We start from the raw sequence: 20,648 nt of genomic DNA, 5'->3' as shown, positions 1-20,648 counted from the left end.
GCACTTCTCAATCTCACACCTCCAGTGTAGCTCCACTTCACAGCAGAAATGTCATCCTAGGTGGTAGATGAAGTGCTGTCTCCATTCAGGCTTGTGGAGGCTGTTAATTTCCTGTCTGGTAATTGGAAGGTTAAGAGGGAGGTGTGTGACTGAAATGTCTGACTGGCTCACTGAAGCCCGCTGGAATTCTGCTGAAAAAAGAGCGAGAGAGGGAGGAGGGGAGAGACCAGAGGGACCCCCAGAGCACAATATTAGATTTGGAACCAATGGAGACTGGGACCTTGTGTTTGTGTAATGGAGCTGAACGCTGGTCTAAGTGCCTCTCATTTTGAACTTCTTTCGGTCTCTCTCTCGGTTTCTCTCTCTCTCGGTCTCTCTCGGTCTCTCCCGATCTCTCTCAGGCTCTCTCTCACTCGGGCTCTCCCCTCTCGGTCTCTCTCTCTGTCTCTCTCAGGCTCTCTCTCTCTTGCCCTCTCTCAGGCTCTCTCTCTCGGTCTCGCTCTCTCTCGGGCTCTCCCCTCTCGGTCTCTCTCAGGTTCTCACTCAGGCTCTCTCTCTCTTGCCCTCTCTCAGGCTCTCTCTCTCGGTCTCGCTCTCCCCTCTCGGTCTCTCTCAGGTTCTCACTCAGGCTCTCTCTCTCTTGCCCTCTCTCAGGCTCTCTCTCTCTTGCCCTCTCTCAGGCTCTCTCTCTCGGTCTCTCCCCTCTCGGTCTCTCTCAGGTTCTCACTCAGGCTCTCTCTCTCTTGCCCTCTCTCAGGCTCTCTCTCTCGGGCTCTCCCCTCGGTCTCTCTCAGGTTCTCACTCAGGCTCTCTCTCTTGCCCTCTCTCAGGCTCTCTCTCTCGCCTCTCCCCTCTCGGCTCTCTCAGGTTCTCACTCAGGCTCTCTCTCTCTTGCCCTCTCTCAGGCTCTCTCTCTCGGGCTCTCCCCTCTCGGTCTCTCTCAGGTTCTCACTCAGGCTCTCTCTCTCTTGCCCTCTCTCAGGCTCTCTCTCTCTTGCCCTCTCTCAGGCTCTCTCTCTCTTGCCCTCTCTCAGGCTCTCTCTCTCTTGCCCTCTCTCAGGCTCTCTCTCTCTTGCCCTCTCTCAGGCTCTCTCTCTCTTGCCCTCTCTCAGGCTCTCTCTCTCAGGCTCTCTCTCTCTTGCCCTCTCTCAGGCTCTCTCTCTCGGGCTCTCCACTCGGGCTCTCCCTCTCACTCCTCTCCCTCCCATCCTGTGTTTCAGAGCAGTGACAGAGAGCATTAACCAGCTAATCACATTGGCGACACAGCAGGCCCCGGGACAGAAGGAGTGTGACAATGCCCTACGAGAGTTGGAGGTACCATCAACATCAATAGCTTACATCAATAACATTTAGCTTTACTGATAACAGCTGCAGTCATAGTGGTGGTACCAGGAGTGTTAGTTGGAGCAGTAATGGTGTTAGTAAAAGCAGTGTCATCTGTAGCAGCGTCATTAAAGTGGGTTATGTTAAATGTATAGATTATGGGAGCGCTCTAGGAGAATGTTTTCATGTTGCTCATTTAAGTTGTATCTATAATGGGTTCCTTTGGTTTTAGTTAAATTAGCAAGTTCCCTTGTAGATGTTAAGAGATGTTTTCCCTCTCCCCTCAGGCGGTGAAAGGAATGTTAGCCAACCCCAACGAGCCAGTCAGCAACCTCTCCTACTTCCACTGCATCGAGAGCGTCATGGAGAACTCCAAGGTAGGGAGGGCCATGACCCTGAGCGCTGCTGAAAGAGCAAGCATAACCACAACCTCCAGACAGATGGAAACGAGTAGAGATGGAGAGATGGGAGGGAGAGCAGGGAGAGAGAGCGGTGACCTGCCTGGCTGAGGAATGCTACAGCTCCCTCTCTTCTGCTCTTTTCCTCTGTTCCCCCTCTTCTTTCAGGTCCTGGGAGAGTCCATGGCTGGCATTTCTCACAACTGTAAAACCGGGGATGTGCCAGCGTTTGGGGGCTGTGTGGGACTGGCCTCCAAGGCCCTGTGTGGGCTCACTGAGGCTGCAGGACAGGTTAGGACATGCTACCAAGTACCTGCTCTGGACCTACCAGACATACTGTGTGTCATACTGTGTGAATATGTGAGCACCCTGTGTGTGCTCTGCTTGAGCTAGGGAGTGTTGTGCTAGTGTAGAAAGAGAGTAGTGTGGACCTGTGTGTGCTCTGCTTGAGCTAGGGAGTGTTGTGCTAGTGTAGAGAGAGAGTAGTGTGGACCTGTGTGTGCTCTGCTTGAGCTAGGGAGTGTTGTGCTAGTGTAGAGAGAGAGTAGTGTGTACCTGTGTGTGCTCTGCTTGAGCTAGGGAGTGTTGTGCTAGTGTAGAGAGAGAGTAGTGTGTACCTGTGTGTGCTCTGCTTGAGCTAGGGAGTGTTGTGCTAGTGTAGAGAGAGAGTAGTGTGGACCTGTGTGTGCTCTGCTTGAGCTAGGGAGTGTTGTGCTAGTGTAGAGAGAGAGTAGTGTGGACCTGTGTGTGCTCTGCTTGAGCTAGGGAGTTTTGTGCTAGTGTAGAAAGAGAGTAGTGTGGACCTGTGTGTGCTCTGCTTGAGCTAGGGAGTGTTGTGCTAGTGTAGAAAGAGAGTAGTGTGGACCTGTGTGTGCTCTGCTTGAGCTAGGGAGTGTTGTGCTAGTGTAGAGAGAGAGTAGTGTGTACCTGTGTGTGCTCTGCTTGAGCTAGGGAGTGTTGTGCTAGTGTAGAAAGAGAGTAGTGTGGACCTGTGTGTGCTCTGCTTGAGCTAGGGAGTGTTGTGCTAGTGTAGAGAGAGAGTAGTGTGGACCTGTGTGTGCTCTGCTTGAGCTAGGGAGTGTTGTGCTAGTGTAGAGAGAGAGTAGTGTGTACCTGTGTGTGCTCTGCTTGAGCTAGGGAGTGTTGTGCTAGTGTAGAGAGAGTAGTGTGGACCTGTGTGTGCTCTGCTTGAGCTAGGGAGTGTTGTGCTAGTGTAGAGAGAGAGTAGTGTGGACCTGTGTGTGCTCTGCTTGAGCTAGGGAGTGTTGTGCTAGTGTAGAGAGAGAGTAGTGTGGACCTGTGTGTGCTCTGCTTGAGCTAGGGAGTGTTGTGCTAGTGTAGAGAGAGAGTAGTGTGTACCTGTGTGTGCTCTGCTTGAGCTAGGGAGTGTTGTGCTAGTGTAGAGAGAGAGTAGTGTGTACCTGTGTGTGCTCTGCTTGAGCTAGGGAGTGTTGTGCTAGTGTAGAGAGAGAGTAGTGTGGACCTGTGTTTTTCCACCACTGACCATTTCTGGGTTTTCCCTTAATACATCAATATACCACACATGAGTAAAGCTCTGTCCATCTGTGTGTCGACCAGATGCTGTGTTCAGTAAAAAGCTGCTATTTAAGCTGCTAACATTGTAGCCTACCTGTTTTCTGCTACTATGAGAGCCACGTCTGGTTCTACAGTAAGTTGAAGTGTCTCCTCCTGTCCTCTCTCCTCAGGCCTCCTACCTGGTGGGTGTGTCTGACCCCAACAGTCAGGCAGGGCATCAGGGGTTGGTCGACGCCATCCAGTTTGCACGAGCCAATCAGGCGATCCAGATGGCCTGTCAGAACCTGGTGGATCCGGACAGCAGCCCCTCACAGGTCAGTTGGGACATAATAACACAGGTTTGTTTGGTTTTATTTGTTTACTAACTAGTCACCTTGGGTTGATTTGAAGAGTCTATTGAAATGAGATATTTATGAGCCATCAGCTGTTCCCTCTGTCATGTTTATCTCTTGTCATCTACTTTAGAAAAATCCCGAGCTGCTGATTTGTTTGTTGTTATCCTTCATCTGACGTGTTATGGTTCATCTGTCTAGACATCCGGGTCGCCTCCCACCACGTACCAATGTTCCCATTTAGGGTATGGCTTTCTGAGACTGTTATGGTGGGTGTTTTCAGGTGCTGTCGTCTGCCACCATCGTAGCAAAGCACACATCAGCTCTTTGCAACGCCTGTCGCCTGGCCTCCTCCAAGACAGCCAACCCCACAGCCAAGAGACACTTTGTCCAGTCTGCCAAGGAGGTGGCCAACAGCACAGCCAACCTGGTCAAAACTATAAAGGTAAGACTGCCGACTCCAATTAGGTTTATTTTTACTGACAGACTGGCCCATTACGTGTATATTGACCTGTGTTTCTCCATTTCTTTCCCTCCAGGCTCTGGATGGTGATTTCTCTCAGGAGAATAGGAACACGTGTCTGGTGGCCACAGCTCCTCTCATAGAGGCTGTTGAGAACCTCACAGCGTTTGCGTCTAATCCAGAGTTCGCCAGCAGCCCTGCTCAGATCAGCAATGAGGTACGACTACACACTTCTGGCCATTTCTAAACATGGTGCTCCGTTCAACTTGTGTGAAAGTTGAAACCTTATTTTGAACTCTGTGAGACAAACTGCAATGACATTGTGGGTGTCGAAAACGTTTACTTTCAACAGTTTATTTTTCATGGTTGTCATGGAGATGTTAATCTTTCTTTTGTTTGTTTATGTGCAGGGCTCTGCCGCTCAGGAGCCCATCCTCCAATCAGCTCGCTCCATGCTGGACAGCTCCACCCACCTGCTGAAGACTGCACGTTCACTGGTTATTGACCCCAAAGACCCACCCACCTGGTCGGTCCTGGCTGGCCACTCTCGGACTGTGTCCGACTCCATCAAAGGTCTCATCACGGCCATCAGGTTAGCACAGTGACAGCACTGCACCTCTTACTGGCCTGGACATGGACAACTGTTATAACTCAAGCAGTTATAATAACCTTCAGAGGTTGGACAAGACCATAATCTACATCCTTTATCTCTGATTGGCTGATTTGGTTGTTAATCGGCTTACTCATGGTTTGTTAGAATTCACCATCTCTCCAGATCTCTCTGATCCTGTTGGATGCCTGCTAGCTGACATAGATAAACATGCTCTTTATATTTATTTCATCCTCTTTCTCTCTCTATTTCTCTCTGTCTGCCTCTCAGGGACAAGGCTCCAGGCCAGAGGGAGTGTGACTACTCCATAGATAACATCAACAGATGTATCCGGAACATTGAGCAGGCCTCGCTAGCCGCAGTCAGCCAGAACCTGGCCAGCAGGGATGACATCTCACTGGAGGTAATGATCGTTAATGAGACACTACACGCTTTGCTGACCCACAGGCAACCCCCCCTCCCTCTCTCATTCTCTCTCTCTATCCATCCTTCTCTCCCTTTACCCATCTCAATCTCTCTGTCCGTTAGTGGGCTACAGATCTTTGATCAGGTCTACTGCTAATTGAGACCAACTGCCATTTTGAATGAAGTTAAAAGCAGTTTGGACATGGAGCGTTAGAATTGCCACAGAACCACAACATGCCTTGCATAATGACCAATGTTGAAATTATTTTACTCTGATCAATCCCATCAGGCCTTGCAAGAGCAGCTGACGTCCACAGTACAAGAGATTGGATACCTAATCGACCCAATATCTACAGCCGCCAGAGGGGAAGCTGCCCAACTAGGACACAAGGTAACTAGTTGCAGTATCATCACTGTTACCAATATTAGGTCTATATCACCTGTCAGGTGCAGTCAATAGCTGCGTTCCAGGTTTTTTAAATGTTATGATGATCTGGAATGCAACAATAATCAGTCTGACACTAACCTCTGACCCATGACACCTTTCCATCCCAGGTGACCCAGCTGGCGGGCTACTTTGAGCCTCTGATCAGGGCGTCGGTGGGCGTGGCGTCCAAGCTGCAGGACCACCAGCAGCAGATGACCTTCCTGGACCAGACTAAGACCCTGGCAGAGTCCGCCCTGCAGATGATCTACGCAGCCAAGGAGGGAGGAGGAAACCCCAAGGTATGGAACAATATGGGCGATAGGGACAAAATATCATTATCAATATCAATATGTTTCTCATTTATGTCAGTATTTGACAGTATTTTGAAGTATCTGAGTAATACAAGTTCTAAACCTGTTTTATGAGTAGTGTTTTTAATGGTCTTTTTCCATAATATTTGTTTTATACTCAACTAGGACAAAACCGACAGTGAAGTAATCCAACTTTCATTCCTACTTTCCATGTATTTATCACTGTATCAGCATATCGTCATAGACTGTATTGTAAAAATCCATACGGGTATGTGGATCCATACCTTAAAATAGGATGTATGGCCCAACCCTACCCCAGGGTGAACCCTCATTTAAGCTTTTATTTCTTTCATCACATTCCCAGAGGTCAGAAGTTTACATACACTCAATTAGTATTTGGCAGCATTGCCTTTAAATTGTTGAACTTGGGTCAAACAGTTCTCCTTATAGAGCTGGTGTAACTGAGTCAGGTTTATAGGCCTCCTTGCTCACACACTCTTTTTCATTTCTGTCCACAAATTGTCTATGTGATTGAGGTCAGGGCTTTGTGATGGCCACTCCAATACCTTTATTTTGTTGTCCTTAAGCCATTTTGCCACAACTTTGGAAGTATGCTTGGGGTCATTGTCCATTTGGAAGACACATTTGTGACCAAGTCTTGAGATGTTGCTTCAATATATCCACCTAATTTTCCTCCCTCATGATGCCATCTATTTTGTGAAGTGCACAAGCACCCCCACAACATGATGCTGCCACCCTCGTGCTTCACGGTTGGGATGGTGTTCTTTGGCTTGCAAGCTTCCCACTTTTTCCTCCAAACATAACAATAGCCATTATGGCCAAACAGTTCTATTTTTGTTTCGTCAGACCAGAGGGCATTTCTCCAAAAAGTAAGATCTTTGTCCCCATGTGCAGTTGCAAACCGTAGTCCGGCTTTTTTATGGCGGTTCAGGAGCAGTGGATTCTTCCTTGCTGAGCGGCCTTTCAGGTTATGTTTATATAGAACTCGTTTTACTGTGGATATAGATCCTTTTGTACCTGTTCCCTCCAGCTTCTTCACAAGGTCCTTTGCAGTTGTTCTGGGATTGATTTGCACTTTTCACACCAAAGTACGTTCATCTCTAGGAGACAGAATGCGTCTCCTTCCTGAGCGGTATGACGGCTGCGTGGTCCCATGGTGTTAATACTTGCGTACTATTGTTTGTACAGATACACGTGGTACCTTCAGGTGTTTGGAAATTTCTCCCAAGGATGAACCAGACTTGTGGAGGTCTAAACATTTTTTGGGGGATATTTTCTGATTTCTTTGGATTTACCCAAGATGTCAAGCAAAGAGGTACTGAGTTTCAAGGTAGGCCTTGAAATACACCCACAGGTACACCTCCAATTGACTCAAATGATGTCAATTAGCCCATCAGAAGCTTCTAAAACAATGACATAATTTTCTGGAATTTTCCATGCTGTTTAAAGGCAGTCAACTCAGTGTATATAAACTTCTGACCCACTGGAATTGTGATAGTGAAAGAATCTGTAAACAATTGTTGGAAAAATGACTTGTCATACATAAGGTAAATGTCCTAACCGACTTGGAAAAACTATATTTTGTTAACAAGAAATTTGTGGAGTGGTTGAAAAAATAGTTTTAATGACTCCAACATAAGTGTATGTATCTCTGTCTGTATGAAGGCGTCCCATACCCATGATGCCATAGCGGAGGCTGCTCAGCTGATGAGGGAGGCGGTGGATGACATCATGGTGACCCTGAACGAGGCCGCCAGCGAAGGGGGTATGGTGGGCGCCATGGTGGACTCCATTGCTGAGGCCATGGGCAGGGTGAGTGGGTGTGACGGGGGCAGGATGAGTGGGGTATGGTGGATTCCATGGGCAGGGTGAGTGGGGGTGACGGGGGCAGGATGAGTGGGGTATGGTGGATTCCATGGGCAGGGTGAGTGGGGGTGACGGGGGGCAGGATGAGTGGGGGTATGGTGGATTCCATGGGCAGGGTGAGTGGGGGCAGGATGAGTGGTGGTGGATTCCATGGGCAGGGTGAGTGGGTGTGACGGGGGCAGGATGAGTGGGGTATGGTGGATTCCATGGGCAGGGTGAGTGGGTGAGATGGGGGCAGGATGAGTGGGGGGGGCAGGATGATGGTGGATTCCATGGGCAGGGTGAGTGGGTGGGGGGGGCAGGATGAGTGGGGTATGGTGGATTCCATGGGCAGGGTGAGTGGGGGTGACGGGGGGCAGGATGAGTGGGGTATGGTGGATTCCATGGGCAGGGTGAGTGGGTGTGGGGGCAGGATGAGTGGGGTATGGTGGGGGCAGGGTGAGTGGGGGTGACGGGGGCAGGATGAGTGGGGTATGGTGGATTCCATGGGCAGGGTGAGTGGGGGTGACGGGGGCAGGATGAGTGGGGTATGGTGGATTCCATGGGCAGGGTGAGTGGGGTATGGTGGGGTATTGGATTCCATGGGCAGGGTGAGTGGGGTGACGGGGGGCAGGATGAGTGGGGTATGGTGGATTCCATGGGCAGGGTGAGTGGGTGTGACGGGGGGGCAGGATGAGTGGGGTATGGTGGATTCCATGGGCAGGGTGAGGGGGCAGGATGAGTGGGGTATGGTGGATTCCATGGGCAGGGTGAGTGGGTGTGACGGGGCAGGATGAGTGGGGGTATGGGGGGGGTGAGGGGTGACGGGGCAGGATGGTGGGGTATGGTGGATTCCATGGGCAGGGTGAGTGGGTGTGACAGGATGAGTGGGGTATGGTGGATTCCATGGGCAGGGGTGATGGGGTATGGTGGATGGGCAGGGTGAGTGGGGACGGGGGCAGGATGAGTGGGGTATGGTGGATTCCATGGGCAGGGTGAGTGGGGGTGACGGGGGCAGGATGAGTGGGGTATGGTGGATTCCATGGGCAGGGTGAGTGGGTGTGACGGGGGGCAGGATGAGTGGGGTATGGTGGATTCCATGGGCAGGGTGAGTGGGTGTGACGGGGGCAGGATGAGTGGGGTATGGTGGATTCCATGGGCAGGGTGAGTGGGTGTGACGGGGGCAGGATGAGTGGGGTATGGTGGATTCCATGGGCAGGGTGAGTGGGTGTGACGGGGGCAGGATGAGTGGGGTATGGTGGATTCCATGGGCAGGGTGAGTGGGGTACGGGATGAGTGGGGTGGATTCCATGGGCAGGGTGAGTGGGTGTGACGGGGGCAGGATGAGTGGGGTATGGTGGATTCCATGGGCAGGGTGAGTGGGTGTGACGGGGGCAGGATGAGTGGGGTATGGTGGATTCCATGGGCAGGGTGAGTGGGGGTGACGGGGGCAGGATGAGTGGGGTATGGTGGATTCCATGGGCAGGGTGAGTGGGGGTGACGGGGGCAGGATGAGTGGGGTATGGTGGATTCCATGGGCAGGGTGAGTGGGTGTGACGGGGGGCAGGATGAGTGGGGTATGGTGGATTCCATGGGCAGGGTGAGTGGGGGTGACGGGGGGCAGGATGAGTGGGGTATGGTGGATTCCATGGGCAGGGTGAGTGAGGATGAGTGGGGTATGGTGGATTCCATGGGCAGGGTGAGTGGGTGTGACGGGGGCAGGATGAGTGGGGTATGGTGGATTCCATGGGCAGGGTGAGTGGGTGTGACGGGGGCAGGATGAGTGGGGTATGGTGGATTCCATGGGCAGGGTGAGTGGGTGTGACGGGGGGCAGGATGAGTGGGGTATGGTGGATTCCATGGGCAGGGTGAGTGGGTGTGACGGGGGCAGGATGAGTGGGGTATGGTGGATTCCATGGGCAGGATGAGTGGGTGTGACGGGGGCAGGATGAGTGGGGTATGGTGGATTCCATGGGCAGGGTGAGTGGGGGTGACGGGGGCAGGATGAGTGGGGTATGGTGGATTCCATGGGCAGGGTGAGTGGGGGGTGACGGGGGGCAGGATGAGTGGGGTATGGTGGATTCCATGGGCAGGGTGAGTGGGGGTGACGGGGGCAGGATGAGTGGGGTATGGTGGATTCCATGGGCAGGGTGAGTGGGTGTGACGGGGGCAGGATGAGTGGGGTATGGTGGATTCCATGGGCAGGGTGAGTGGGTGTGACGGGGGGCAGGATGAGTGGGGTATGGTGGATTCCATGGGCAGGGTGAGTGGGTGTGACGGGGGCAGGATGAGTGGGGGGTGGATTCCATGGGCAGGGTGAGTGGGTGTGACGGGGGGCAGGATGAGTGGGGTATGGTGGATTCCATGGGCAGGGTGAGTGGGGGTGACGGGGGCAGGATGAGTGGGGTATGGTGGATTCCATGGGCAGGGTGAGTGGGTGTGACAGGGGGCAGGATGAGTGGGGTATGGTGGATTCCATGGGCAGGATGAGTGGGTGTGACGGGGGCAGGATGAGTGGGGTATGGTGGATTCCATGGGCAGGTGAGTGGGGGTGACGGGGGCAGGATGAGTGGGGTATGGTGGATTCCATGGGCAGGATGAGTGGGGGTGACGGGGGCAGGATGAGTGGGGTATGGTGGATTCCATGGGCAGGGTGAGTGGGTGTGACGGGGGGCAGGATGAGTGGGGTATGGTGGATTCCATGGGCAGGATGAGTGGGGGTGACGGGGGCAGGATGGTGGGGTATGGTGGATTCCATGGGCAGGGTGAGTGGGGTATGGTGGATTCCATGGGCAGGGTGAGTGGGGGTGACGGGGGGCAGGATGAGTGGGGTATGGTGGATTCCATGGGCAGGATGAGTGGGGGTGACGGGGGGCAGGATGAGTGGGGTATGGTGGATTCCATGGGCAGGGTGAGTGGGTGTGACGGGGGCAGGATGAGTGGGGTATGGTGGATTCCATGGGCAAGGTGAGTGGGGGGTGACAGGATGAGTGGGGTATGGTGGATTCCATGGGCAGGATGAGTGGGGGTGACGGAGGGCAGGATGAGTGGGGTATGGTGGATTCCATGGGCAGGGTGAGTGGGTGACGGGGGCAGAATGAGTGGGGTATGGTGGATTCCATGGGCAGGATGAGTGGGGGTGACGGGGGCAGGATGAGTGGGGTATGGTGGATTCCATGGGCAGGGTGAGTGGGGTATGGTGGATTCCATGGGCAGGGTGAGTGGGGGTGACGGGGGCAGGATGAGTGGGGTATGGTTGGATTCCATGGGCAGGATGAGTGGGGGTGACGGGGGCAGGATGAGTGGGGTATGGTGGATTCCATGGGCAGGGTGAGTGGGTGTGACGGGGGGCAGGATGAGTGGGGTATGGTGGATTCCATGGGCAGGATGAGTGGGGGTGACGGGGGCAGGATGAGTGGGGTATGGTGGATTCCATGGGCAGGGTGAGTGGGTGTGACGGGGGCAGGATGAGTGGGGTATGGTGGATTCCATGGGCAGGATGAGTGGGGGTGACGGGGGCAGGATGAGTGGGGGTGACGGGGGGCAGGATGAGTGGGGGTGACGGGGGCAGGATGAGTGGGGTATGGTGGATTCCATGGGCAGGATGAGTGGGGGTGACGGGGGCAGGATGAGTGGGGTATGGTGGATGATGCAGCAACACCGCTCCATGTTGTAGGACTGACAATGACATTTAACATTTACATTTAAGTCATTTAGCAGACGCTCTTATCCAGAGCGACTTACAAATTGGTGCATTCACCTTATGACATCCAGTGGAACAACCACTTTACAATAGTGCATCTAAATATTTTAAGGGGGGAGGGGGGGTGAGAAGGATTACTTTATCCTATCCTAGGTATTCCTTAAAGAGGTGGGGTTTCAGGTGTCTCCGGAAGGTGGTGATTGACTCCGCTGTCCTGGCGTCATGAGGGAGTTTGTTCCACCATTGGGGAGCCAGAGCAGCGAACAGTTTTGACTGAGCTGAGCGGGAACTGTACTTCCTCAGTGGTAGGGAGGCGAGCAGGCCAGAGGTGGATGAACGCAGTGCCCTTATTTGGGTGTAGGGCCTGATCAGAGCCTGGAGGTACTGAGTGCCGGCTCCGTAGGCAAGCACCATGGTCTTGTAGCGGATGCGAGCTTCAACTGGAAGCCAGTGGAGAGAGCGGAGGAGCGGGGTGACGTGGGAACTTGGGAAGGTTGAACACTAGTCGGGCTGCGGCGTTCTGGATGAGTTGTAGGGGTTTAATGGCACAGGCAGGGAGCCCAGCCAACAGCGAGTTGCAGTAATCCAGACGGGAGATGACAAGTGCCTGGATTAGGACCTGCGCCGCTTCCTGTGTGAGGCAGGGTCGTACTCTGCGGATGTTGTAGAGCATGAACCTACAGGAACGGGCCACCGCCTTGATGTTAGTTGAGAACGACAGTTTGTTGTCCAGGATCACGCCAAGGTTCTTAGCGCTCTGGGAGGAGGACACAATGGAGTTGTCAACCGTGATGGCGAGATCATGGATCCTTCCCGGGAGGAAGAGCAGCTCCGGGGCATGAGGTGGTGATCCGTCATCCACACTGATATGTCTGCCAGACATGCAGAGATGATGCCACCTGGTCATCAGAAGGGGGAAAGGAGAAGATTAATTGTGTGTCGTCTGCATAGCAATGATAGGAGAGACCATGTGAGGTTATGACAGAGCCAAGTGACTTGGTGTATAGCGAGAATAGGAGAGGGCCTAGAACAGAGCCCTGGGGACACCAGTGGTGAGAGCGCGTGGTGAGGAGACAGATTCTCGCCACGCCACCTGGTAGGAGCGACCTGTCGGTAGGACGCAATCCAAGCGTGGGCCGCGCGGGAGATGCCCAACTGGAGAGGGTGGAGAGGAGGATCTGATGGTTCACAGTATCGAAGGCAGCCGATAGGTCTAGAAGGATGAGAGCAGAGTGGATTAGATGCAGCGCCTCCGTGATACAGAGAAGAGCAGTCTCAGTTGAATGACTAGTCTTGAAACCTGACTGATTTGGATCAAGAAGGTCATTCTGAGAGAGATAGCGGGAGAGCTGACCAATGAGAGGGATAGAGAGTGCTTTTGCCATTATCAGTTGCATTGTAAAGATTCAATATATTTGGCTGTGTAGGAAGAAGAAGCCTGGAATGCTGAAACATCTTGTTGCATCTCTCTCTCAACAAGTGGTCTGGGCCAAGCTGTAGAATCTGACGTGCTGTGTTTGTCTCCAATCTGCATCTATGCTGCGGTTTATGTCATTTTTATTTGATTTATTTATCCGTTATTTTACTAGATAAGTTGACACGTTCTCATTTGCAGCAACAACCTGGGGAAGTTACAGGGGAGAGGAGTGGGATGAATGAGCCAATTGTAAACTGGGGATTATTAGGTGACCGTGTGATTGACGGCCAAATTGGAATTTAGACAGGACACCGGTGTTAACACCCCTACTCTCACAAAAAGTGCCATGGGATCTTTAATGACCTCAGAGAGTCAGGACACCCGTTTAACGTCCCATTCCGAAAGACGGCACCCTACACAGGGCAGTGTCCCCAATCACTGCCCTGGGGCATTGGGATATTTTTTTAGACCAGAGGAAAGAGTGCCTCCTACTGGCCCTCCAACACCACTTCCAGCAGCATCTGGTCTCCCAACCAGGGACTGACCAGGACCAACACTGCTTAGCTTCAGATGCAAGCCAGCAGTGGTATACAGGGTGGTATGCTGCTGGCAAAAATCATTAATGTACATTCCTATGAACTCTGTATGAATGTGTCTGACCTGAATAAATGGGGATAATCTGTTGAGATAATTTGCTGAGATAACAGCGTTCTTTAACCGGCATTTGTAGTGGAGGTGAATTACAGGATTTAACATGGTGGATACCAGTCTATCACTATTATCGTCAGTACACATTCCAGCCAGCGTGCCAGAAGCATCCATGTGGGAACCATTTGTGTCTTACTCTGTGTTGTGGTAAAGTGGCTGACATCATAACGACGGGTGTCTAATAAGTGACAGTATATTTACAGACTGACATGCTAATGATGGATTGGAATGAGCTAATGTGCATATTCATGATCATATTCTGAAGTTGGATACTTTGCCAGGAAGACGTTAGTAAGGAACTATGTTAAAACAGTTCAGTATGCCAAGAGAGTTCATAATGCAGGTTGAATAAGGGTTGAATGTTTGGCTTAAGGGTTGTTTAAGGGTTGGATTTTAGTTAGAATAAGGTTTTGTATGTTTAGTTGAAAAAGGGTTGATTTTTGTTTTTTGGGGGGGTTAGAATGTTATTTCTTTTTTCACGTTTGAATGAGGGTTTATTTCTGGTGGAGTAAGGGTTTTCTATGTTTGTTTCCTCTCAGCTGGACGAGGGGACCTCTCCTGAACCAGAAGGATCGTTTGTAGACTACCAGACTACCATGGTGAAATACTCCAAGGCCATTGCGGTCACCGCCCAGGAAATGGTAAATTAGATTCAGTTGGAAATACCGATTTATTTTTGTTTAACAATTTATCTTTAGAGCGATCAATCAATATAATTGTATTTATAAAGCCCTCTTTATGACAACATTTGTCACAAAGTGCTTTGCGGTAACATAGCCAACATTCGTTGAAAGAATTATCCAAACGTCTTGTTTCAGGACTCCACCCCTTTTTCTTCCTGTGGACCACAAGTCATCCACAAACGTCCTCCAGCAGGCTCTGTGTTGTATAGTTTTCTCTATTCCTTTCAAGGATTCAGGAAGTGTGGTGTTAATGTTGACTGGTCTCTCTGTCCTCTAGATGACCAAGTCTGTGACGTGTCCAGAGGAGCTGGGGGGTCTGGCCTCTCGGGTGACCACAGACTACAGCCAGCTGGCCCTGCAGGGACGTCTGGCCGCGCACACTGCAGAACCCCAGGAGGTATCCAACTATTATAGTCTATTATAACTATTATAACAACTATTATAATCCATCTATCCACCCATCTCTATTGTCCCAATTTGACTACTATGTCACTCTAATCTGCTTTCTACTCAACAAACCTGGTACCAGAATACCTGGATTCAAATGTTCAACCAGAGAGATTAATTCAATCTTTATTTTGTCACCTTATTAGGTTAGTATTAAGTTATGTCTTGGGTTGATTGGTGTCTTCTATGCTGGTACTGTCTCCCTCCAGATTGGTTTCCAGATCAAGGCTGGTGTCCAGGAGCTGGGTCACGGCTGTATCTTCCTGGTGCAGAAGGCTGGAGCGCTGCAGATCACCCCCTCAGACAGTTACACCAAGAGAGAGCTCATAGAGTGTGCCCGCACCGTCACAGAGAAGGTACTGTACTGTAGGAGAGGTCTTCCATCCCAATAAGGGGTCACATACCTGGTTTACCATACACCTTCCTTTTCAACTCCCATCAATTCAATAAGTCAATTGGAATTTGAGTAATGAAAACAAAAATCATCTTTAAAAATAAATTAAATTTTCAGTTGTTGAATTGAAATATAAATGTAACCTGAAAACTAGGACATAATATCTTGGCCTGCCGACAGGGTCCCCACTGCAACTTTAAAGGAACGTCTAGTAGTACTTTAGGAACTTGTGTGACACCATTCCAGTTGACTTTAAGGCCTCCAGTAGAGCCAGGGTCTCCAGTCAATCCTGTTGAATGATACATGATAAGTATTCCACTGGCACTAAATGAATACAGTGAACCATGGCAAACAAAGAGCAGTGTGAAGGTACATACGCCAATAATCATCCTCCTAGGAAGGAATGCTTTTCCAAGGACATTGTTAAAGTCTTTGTGTGAATGTGGTAGAATTTTATTGGCTCTGCTTTAAATTTCCATGTAGGGAAATGGACAGATATTCTCTGTCTCTCTGTCTCTGTGTCTGTCGCTCTCTCACTGTCTGTCGCTCTCTCACTGTCTGTCGCTCTCTCACGGTCTGTCGCTCTCTCACGGTCTGTCGCTCTTTCGCGGTCTGTCGCTCTTTCGCTGTCTGTCGCTCTCTCGCTGTCTGTCTCTCTCTCGCTGTCTGTCTCTCTCTCGCTGTCTGTCTCTCTCTCGCTGTCTGTCGCTCTCTCGCTGTTTGTCGCTCTCTCGCTGTTTGTCGCTCTCTCGCTGTTTGTCGCTCTCTCGCTGTTTGTCGCTCTCTCGCTGTTTGTCGCTCTCTCGCTGTTTGTCGCTCTCTCGCTGTTTGTCGCTCTCTCGCTGTTTGTCGCTCTCTCGCTGTTTGTCGCTCTCTCGCTTTTGTCGCTCTCTCGCTGTTTGTCGCTCTCTCGCTGTTTGTCGCTCTCTCGCTGTTTGTCGCTCTCTCGCTGTTTGTCGCTCTCTCGCTGTTTGTCGCTCTCTCGCTGTTTGTCGCTCTCTCGCTGTTTGTCGCTCTTCGCTCTCTCGCTCTCTCGCTGTCTGTCGCTCTCTCGCTGTCTGTCGCTCTCTCGCTGTCTGTCGCTCTCTCGCTGTCTGTCGCTCTCTCGCTGTCTGTCGCTCTCTCGCTGTCTGTCGCTCTCTCGCTGTCTGTCGCTCTCTCGCGGTCTGTCGCTCTCTCGCGGTCTGTCGCTCTCTCGCTGTCGCTCTCTCGCGGTCTGTCGCTCTCTCGCGGTCTGTCGCTCTCTGTCGGTCTGTCTCTCTCTGTCGGTCTGTCGCTCTCTGTCGGTCTGTCTCTCTCTGTCGGTCGCTGCTCTCTCTCTGTCGGTCGCTCTCTCTCTCTGTCGGTCGCTCGCTCTCTCTCTGTCGGTCGCTCGCTCTCTCTCTGTCGGTCGCTCGCTCTCTCTCTGTCGGTCGCTCGCTCTCTCTCTGTCGGTCGCTCGCTCTCTCTCTGTCGCTCTCTCTCTGTCGCTCGCTCTCTCTCTGTCGCTCGCTCTCTGTCTGTCGCTCTCTCTGTCGCTCGCTCTCTCTCTGTGGGTCGCTCGCTCTCTCTCTGTCGCTCGCTCTCTGTCGGTCGCTCTCTCTCTGTGGGTCGCTCGCTCTCTCTCTGTCGGTCGCTCGCTCTCTGTCGGTCGCTCGCTCTCTCTCTGTCGGTCGCTCGCTCTCTCTCTGTCGGTCGCTCGCTCTCTCTCTGTCGGTCGCTCGCTCTCTCTCTGTCGGTCGCTCGCTCTCTCTCTGTCGGTCGCTCGCTCTCTCTCTGTCGGTCGCTCGCTCTCTCTCTGTCGGCTCGCGGTCGCTCTCTCTCTGTCGGTCGCTCGCTCTCTCTCTGTCGGTCGCTCGCTCTCTCTCTGTCGGTCGCTCGCTCTCTCTCTGTCGCTCGCTCGCTCTCTGTCGCTCGCTCTCTCTCTGTCGCTCGCTCTCTCTGCGGTCGCTCTCTCTCTGTCGGTCGCTCGCTCTCTCTCTGTCGGTCGCTCGCTCTCTCTCTGTCGGTCGCTCTCTCTCTCTCTGTCGGTCGCTCGCTCTCTCTCTGTCGGTCGCTCGCTCTCTCTCTCGGTCGCTCGCTCTCTCTCTGTCGGTCGCTCGCTCTCTCTCTGTCGGTCGCTCTCTCTCTGTCGGTCGCTCTCTCTCTGTCGGTCGCTCTCTCTCTGTCGGTCGCTCTCTCTCTGTCGGTCGCTCTCTCTCTGTCGGTCGCTCTTTCTCTGTCGGTCGCTCGCTCTTTCTCTGTCGGTCGCTCGCTCTTTCTCTGTCGGTCGCTCGCTCTTTCTCTGTCGGTCGCTCGCTCTTTCTCTGTCGGTCGCTCGCTCTTTCTCTGTCGGTCGCTCGCTCTTTCTCTGTCGGTCGCTCGCTCTTTCTCTGTCGGTCGCTCGCTCTTTCTCTGTCGGTCGCTCGCTCTTTCTCTCTCGCTCGCTTTCTCTGTCGTCGCTCGCTCTTTCTCTGTCGGTCGCTCGCTCTTTCTCTGTCGGTCGCTCGCTCTCTTTCTCTGTCGGTCGCTCGCTCTCTCTCTCTCGGTCGCTCGCTCTCTCTCTCTCGGTCGCTCGCTCTCTCTCGGTCGCTCGCTCTCTCTCGGTCGCTCGCTCTCTCTCGGTCGGTCGCTCTCTCTCGGTCGGTCGCTCTCTCTCGGTCGGTCGCTCTCTCTCGGTCGGTCGCTCTCTCTCGGTCGGTCGCTCTCTCTCGGTCGGTCGCTCTCTCTCGGTCGGTCGCTCTCTCTCGGTCGGTCGCTCTCTCTCGGTCGGTCGCTCTCGGTCGGTCGCTCTCTCGGTCGCACTCTCTCGGTCGCACTCTCTCGGTCGCACTCTCTCGGTCGCACTCTCTCTCGCACTCTCTCGGTCGCTCTCGGTCGCACTCTCTCGGTCGCACTCTCGGTCGGTCGCTCTCTCTCGGTCGCTCTCTCTCTCTCTCTGTCGGTCGCTCGCTCTCTCTCTGTCGGTCGCTCGCTCTCTCTCTGTCGGTCGCTCGCTCTCTCTCTGTCGGTCGCTCGCTCTCTCTCTGTCGGTCGCTCGCTCTCTCTCTGTCGGTCGCTCGCTCTCTCTCGGTCGCTCGCTCTCTCTCTCTCTGGGTCGGTCGCTCTCTCTCTCTCTGGGTCGGTCGCTCTCTCTCTCTCTGGGTCGGTCGCTCTCTCTCGGTCGGTCGCTCTCTCTCGGTCGGTCGCTCTCTCTCTCTCTCTGTCGCTCTCTCTCTCTCTCTGTCGCTCTCTCTCTCTCTCTGTCGCTCGCTCTCTCTCTCGGTCGCTCGCTCTCTCTCTCGGTCGCTCGCTCTCTCTCTCTCTGTCGCTCGCTCGCTCTCTCTCGGTCGCTCTCTCTCTCTCGGTCGCTCGCTCTCTCTCGGTCGCTCGCTCTCTCTCGGTCGCTCGCACTCTCTCGGTCGCTCTCTCTCTCTCTCTCTCGCGGTCTGTCGCTCTCTCGCGGTCTGTCGCTCTCTCGCTGTCTGTCGCTCTCTCGCTGTCTGTCGCTCTCTCGCTGTCTGTCGCTCTCTCGCTGTCTGTCGCTCTCTCGCTGTCTGTCGCTCTCTCGCTGTCTGTCGCTCTCTCGCTGTCTGTCTCTCTCTCGCTGTCTGTCTCTCTCTCGCTGTCTGTCTCTCTCTCGCTGTCTGTCTCTCTCTCGCTGTCTGTCTCTCTCTCGCTGTCTGTCTCTCTCTCGCTGTCTGTCGCTCTCTCGCTGTCTGTCGCTCTCTCGCGGTCTGTCGCTCTCTCGCGGTCTGTCGCTCTCTCGCGGTCTGTCGCTCTCTCGCGGTCTGTCGCTCTCTCTCGGTCGCTCGCACTCTCTCGGTCGCTCTCTCTCTCTCTCTCTCGCGGTCTGTCGCTCTCTCGCGGTCTGTCGCTCTCTCGCTGTCTGTCGCTCTCTCGCTGTCTGTCGCTCTCTCGCTGTTTGTCGCTCTCTCGCTGTTTGTCGCTCTCTCGCTGTTTGTCGCTCTCTCGCTGTTTGTCGCTCTCTCGCTGTTTGTCGCTCTCTCGCTGTTTGTCGCTCTCTCGCTGTCTGTCGCTCTCTCGCTGTCTGTCGCTCTCTCGCTGTCTGTCGCTCTCTCGCTGTCTGTCGCTCTCTCGCTGTCTGTCGCTCTTCGCTCTCTCGCTGTCTGTCGCTCTCTCGCTGTCTGTCGCTCTCTCGCTGTCTGTCGCTCTCTCGCTGTCTGTCGCTCTCTCGCTGTCTGTCGCTCTCTCGCTGTCTGTCGCTCTCTCGCGGTCTGTCGCTCTCTCGCGGTCTGTCGCTCTCTCGCGGTCTGTCGCTCTCTCGCGGTCTGTCGCTCTCTCGCGGTCTGTCGCTCTCTCGCGGTCTGTCGCTCTCTCGCGGTCTGTCGCTCTCTGTCGGTCTGTCGCTCTCTGTCGGTCTGTCTCTCTCTGCCGGTCGCTCTCTCTCTGTCGGTCGCTCTCTCTCTGTCGGTCGCTCGCTCTCTCTCTGTCGGTCGCTCGCTCTCTCTCTGTCGGTCGCTCGCTCTCTCTCTGTCGGTCGCTCGCTCTCTCTCTGTCGGTCGCTCGCTCTCTCTCTGTCGGTCGCTCGCTCTCTCTCTCTCTGTCGCTCGCTCTCTCTCTGTCGCTCGCTCTCTCTCTGTCGCTCGCTCTCTCTCTGTCGGTCGCTCGCTCTCTCTCTGTCGCTCGCTCTCTGTCGGTCGCTCGCTCTCTGTGGGTCGCTCGCTCGCTCTCTGTGGGTCGCTCGCTCGCTCTCTGTGGGTCGCTCGCTCTCTCTCTGTCTGTCGGTCGCTCGCTCTCTGTCGGTCGCTCGCTCTCTCTCTGTCGGTCGCTCGCTCTCTCTCTGTCGGTCGCTCGCTCTCTCTCTGTCGGTCGCTCGCTCTCTCTCTGTCGGTCGCTCGCTCTCTCTCTGTCGGTCGCTCGCTCTCTCTCTGTCGGTCGCTCGCTCTCTCTGTCGGTCGCTCGCTCTCTCTCTGTCGGTCGCTCGCTCTCTCTCTGTCGGTCGCTCGCTCTCTGTCGCTCGCTCGCTCGCTCTCTGTCGCTCGCTCGCTCTCTCTCTGTCGCTCGCTCGCTCTCTGTCGGTCGGTCGCTCTCTCTCTGTCGGTCGCTCGCTCTCTCTCTGTCGGTCGCTCGCTCTCTCTCTGTCGGTCGCTCGCTCTCGCCGCTCTCTGTCGGTCGCTCGCTCTCTCTCTGTCGCCGCTCTCTCTCTCTGTCGGTCGCTCGCTCTCTCTCTGTCGGTCGCTCTCTCTCTGTCGGTCGCTCTCTCTCTGTCGGTCGCTCTCTCTCTGTCGGTCGCTCTCTCTCTGTCGGTCGCTCTCTCTCTGTCGGTCGCTCTTCTCTGTCGGTCGCTCGCTCTTTCTCTGTCGGTCGCTCGCTCTTTCTCTGTCGGTCGCTCGCTCTTTCTCTGTCGGTCGCTCGCTCTTTCTCTGTCGGTCGCTCGCTCTTTCTCTGTCGGTCGCTCGCTCTTTCTCTGTCGGTCGCTCGCTCTTTCTCTGTCGGTCGCTCGCTCTTTCTCTGTCGGTCGCTCGCTCTTTCTCTGTCGGTCGCTCGCTCTTTCTCTCTGTCGGTCGCTCGCTCTTTCTCTGTCGGTCGCTCGCTCTTTCTCTGTCGTCGCTCGCTCTCTCTCTCGGTCGCTCGCTCTCTCTCTCTCGGTCGCTCGCTCTCTCTCTCTCGGTCGCTCGCTCTCTCTCGGTCGCTCGCTCTCTCTCGGTCGGTCGCTCTCTCTCG

At 53.8% G+C, this 20,648-nt stretch overlaps 1 protein-coding gene across 1 annotated transcript in view; it reads left to right on the top strand.

Annotated features, from left to right (window-relative positions):
- Positions 1-20,648, top strand: part of LOC124035540 (talin-2-like) — a 173,957-nt gene that overhangs the window by 107,608 nt on the left and 45,701 nt on the right. The window contains exons 32-45 of the mRNA XM_046349002.1: positions 1,221-1,314; positions 1,611-1,700; positions 1,890-2,012; positions 3,428-3,571; positions 3,873-4,034; positions 4,129-4,269; positions 4,463-4,644; positions 4,933-5,065; positions 5,357-5,458; positions 5,623-5,793; positions 7,492-7,638; positions 14,039-14,140; positions 14,460-14,579; positions 14,839-14,985. Coding sequence (XP_046204958.1) covers positions 1,221-1,314; positions 1,611-1,700; positions 1,890-2,012; positions 3,428-3,571; positions 3,873-4,034; positions 4,129-4,269; positions 4,463-4,644; positions 4,933-5,065; positions 5,357-5,458; positions 5,623-5,793; positions 7,492-7,638; positions 14,039-14,140; positions 14,460-14,579; positions 14,839-14,985 — 1,858 coding nt within the window. The remainder of the gene's footprint in view (positions 1-1,220; positions 1,315-1,610; positions 1,701-1,889; positions 2,013-3,427; positions 3,572-3,872; positions 4,035-4,128; positions 4,270-4,462; positions 4,645-4,932; positions 5,066-5,356; positions 5,459-5,622; positions 5,794-7,491; positions 7,639-14,038; positions 14,141-14,459; positions 14,580-14,838; positions 14,986-20,648) is intronic.

This window comes from Oncorhynchus gorbuscha, linkage group LG05 (assembly GCF_021184085.1).
Source record: "Oncorhynchus gorbuscha isolate QuinsamMale2020 ecotype Even-year linkage group LG05, OgorEven_v1.0, whole genome shotgun sequence".
NCBI lineage: Eukaryota > Metazoa > Chordata > Actinopteri > Salmoniformes > Salmonidae > Oncorhynchus > Oncorhynchus gorbuscha.
This window is presented reverse-complemented; position numbering and strand designations above follow the sequence as displayed.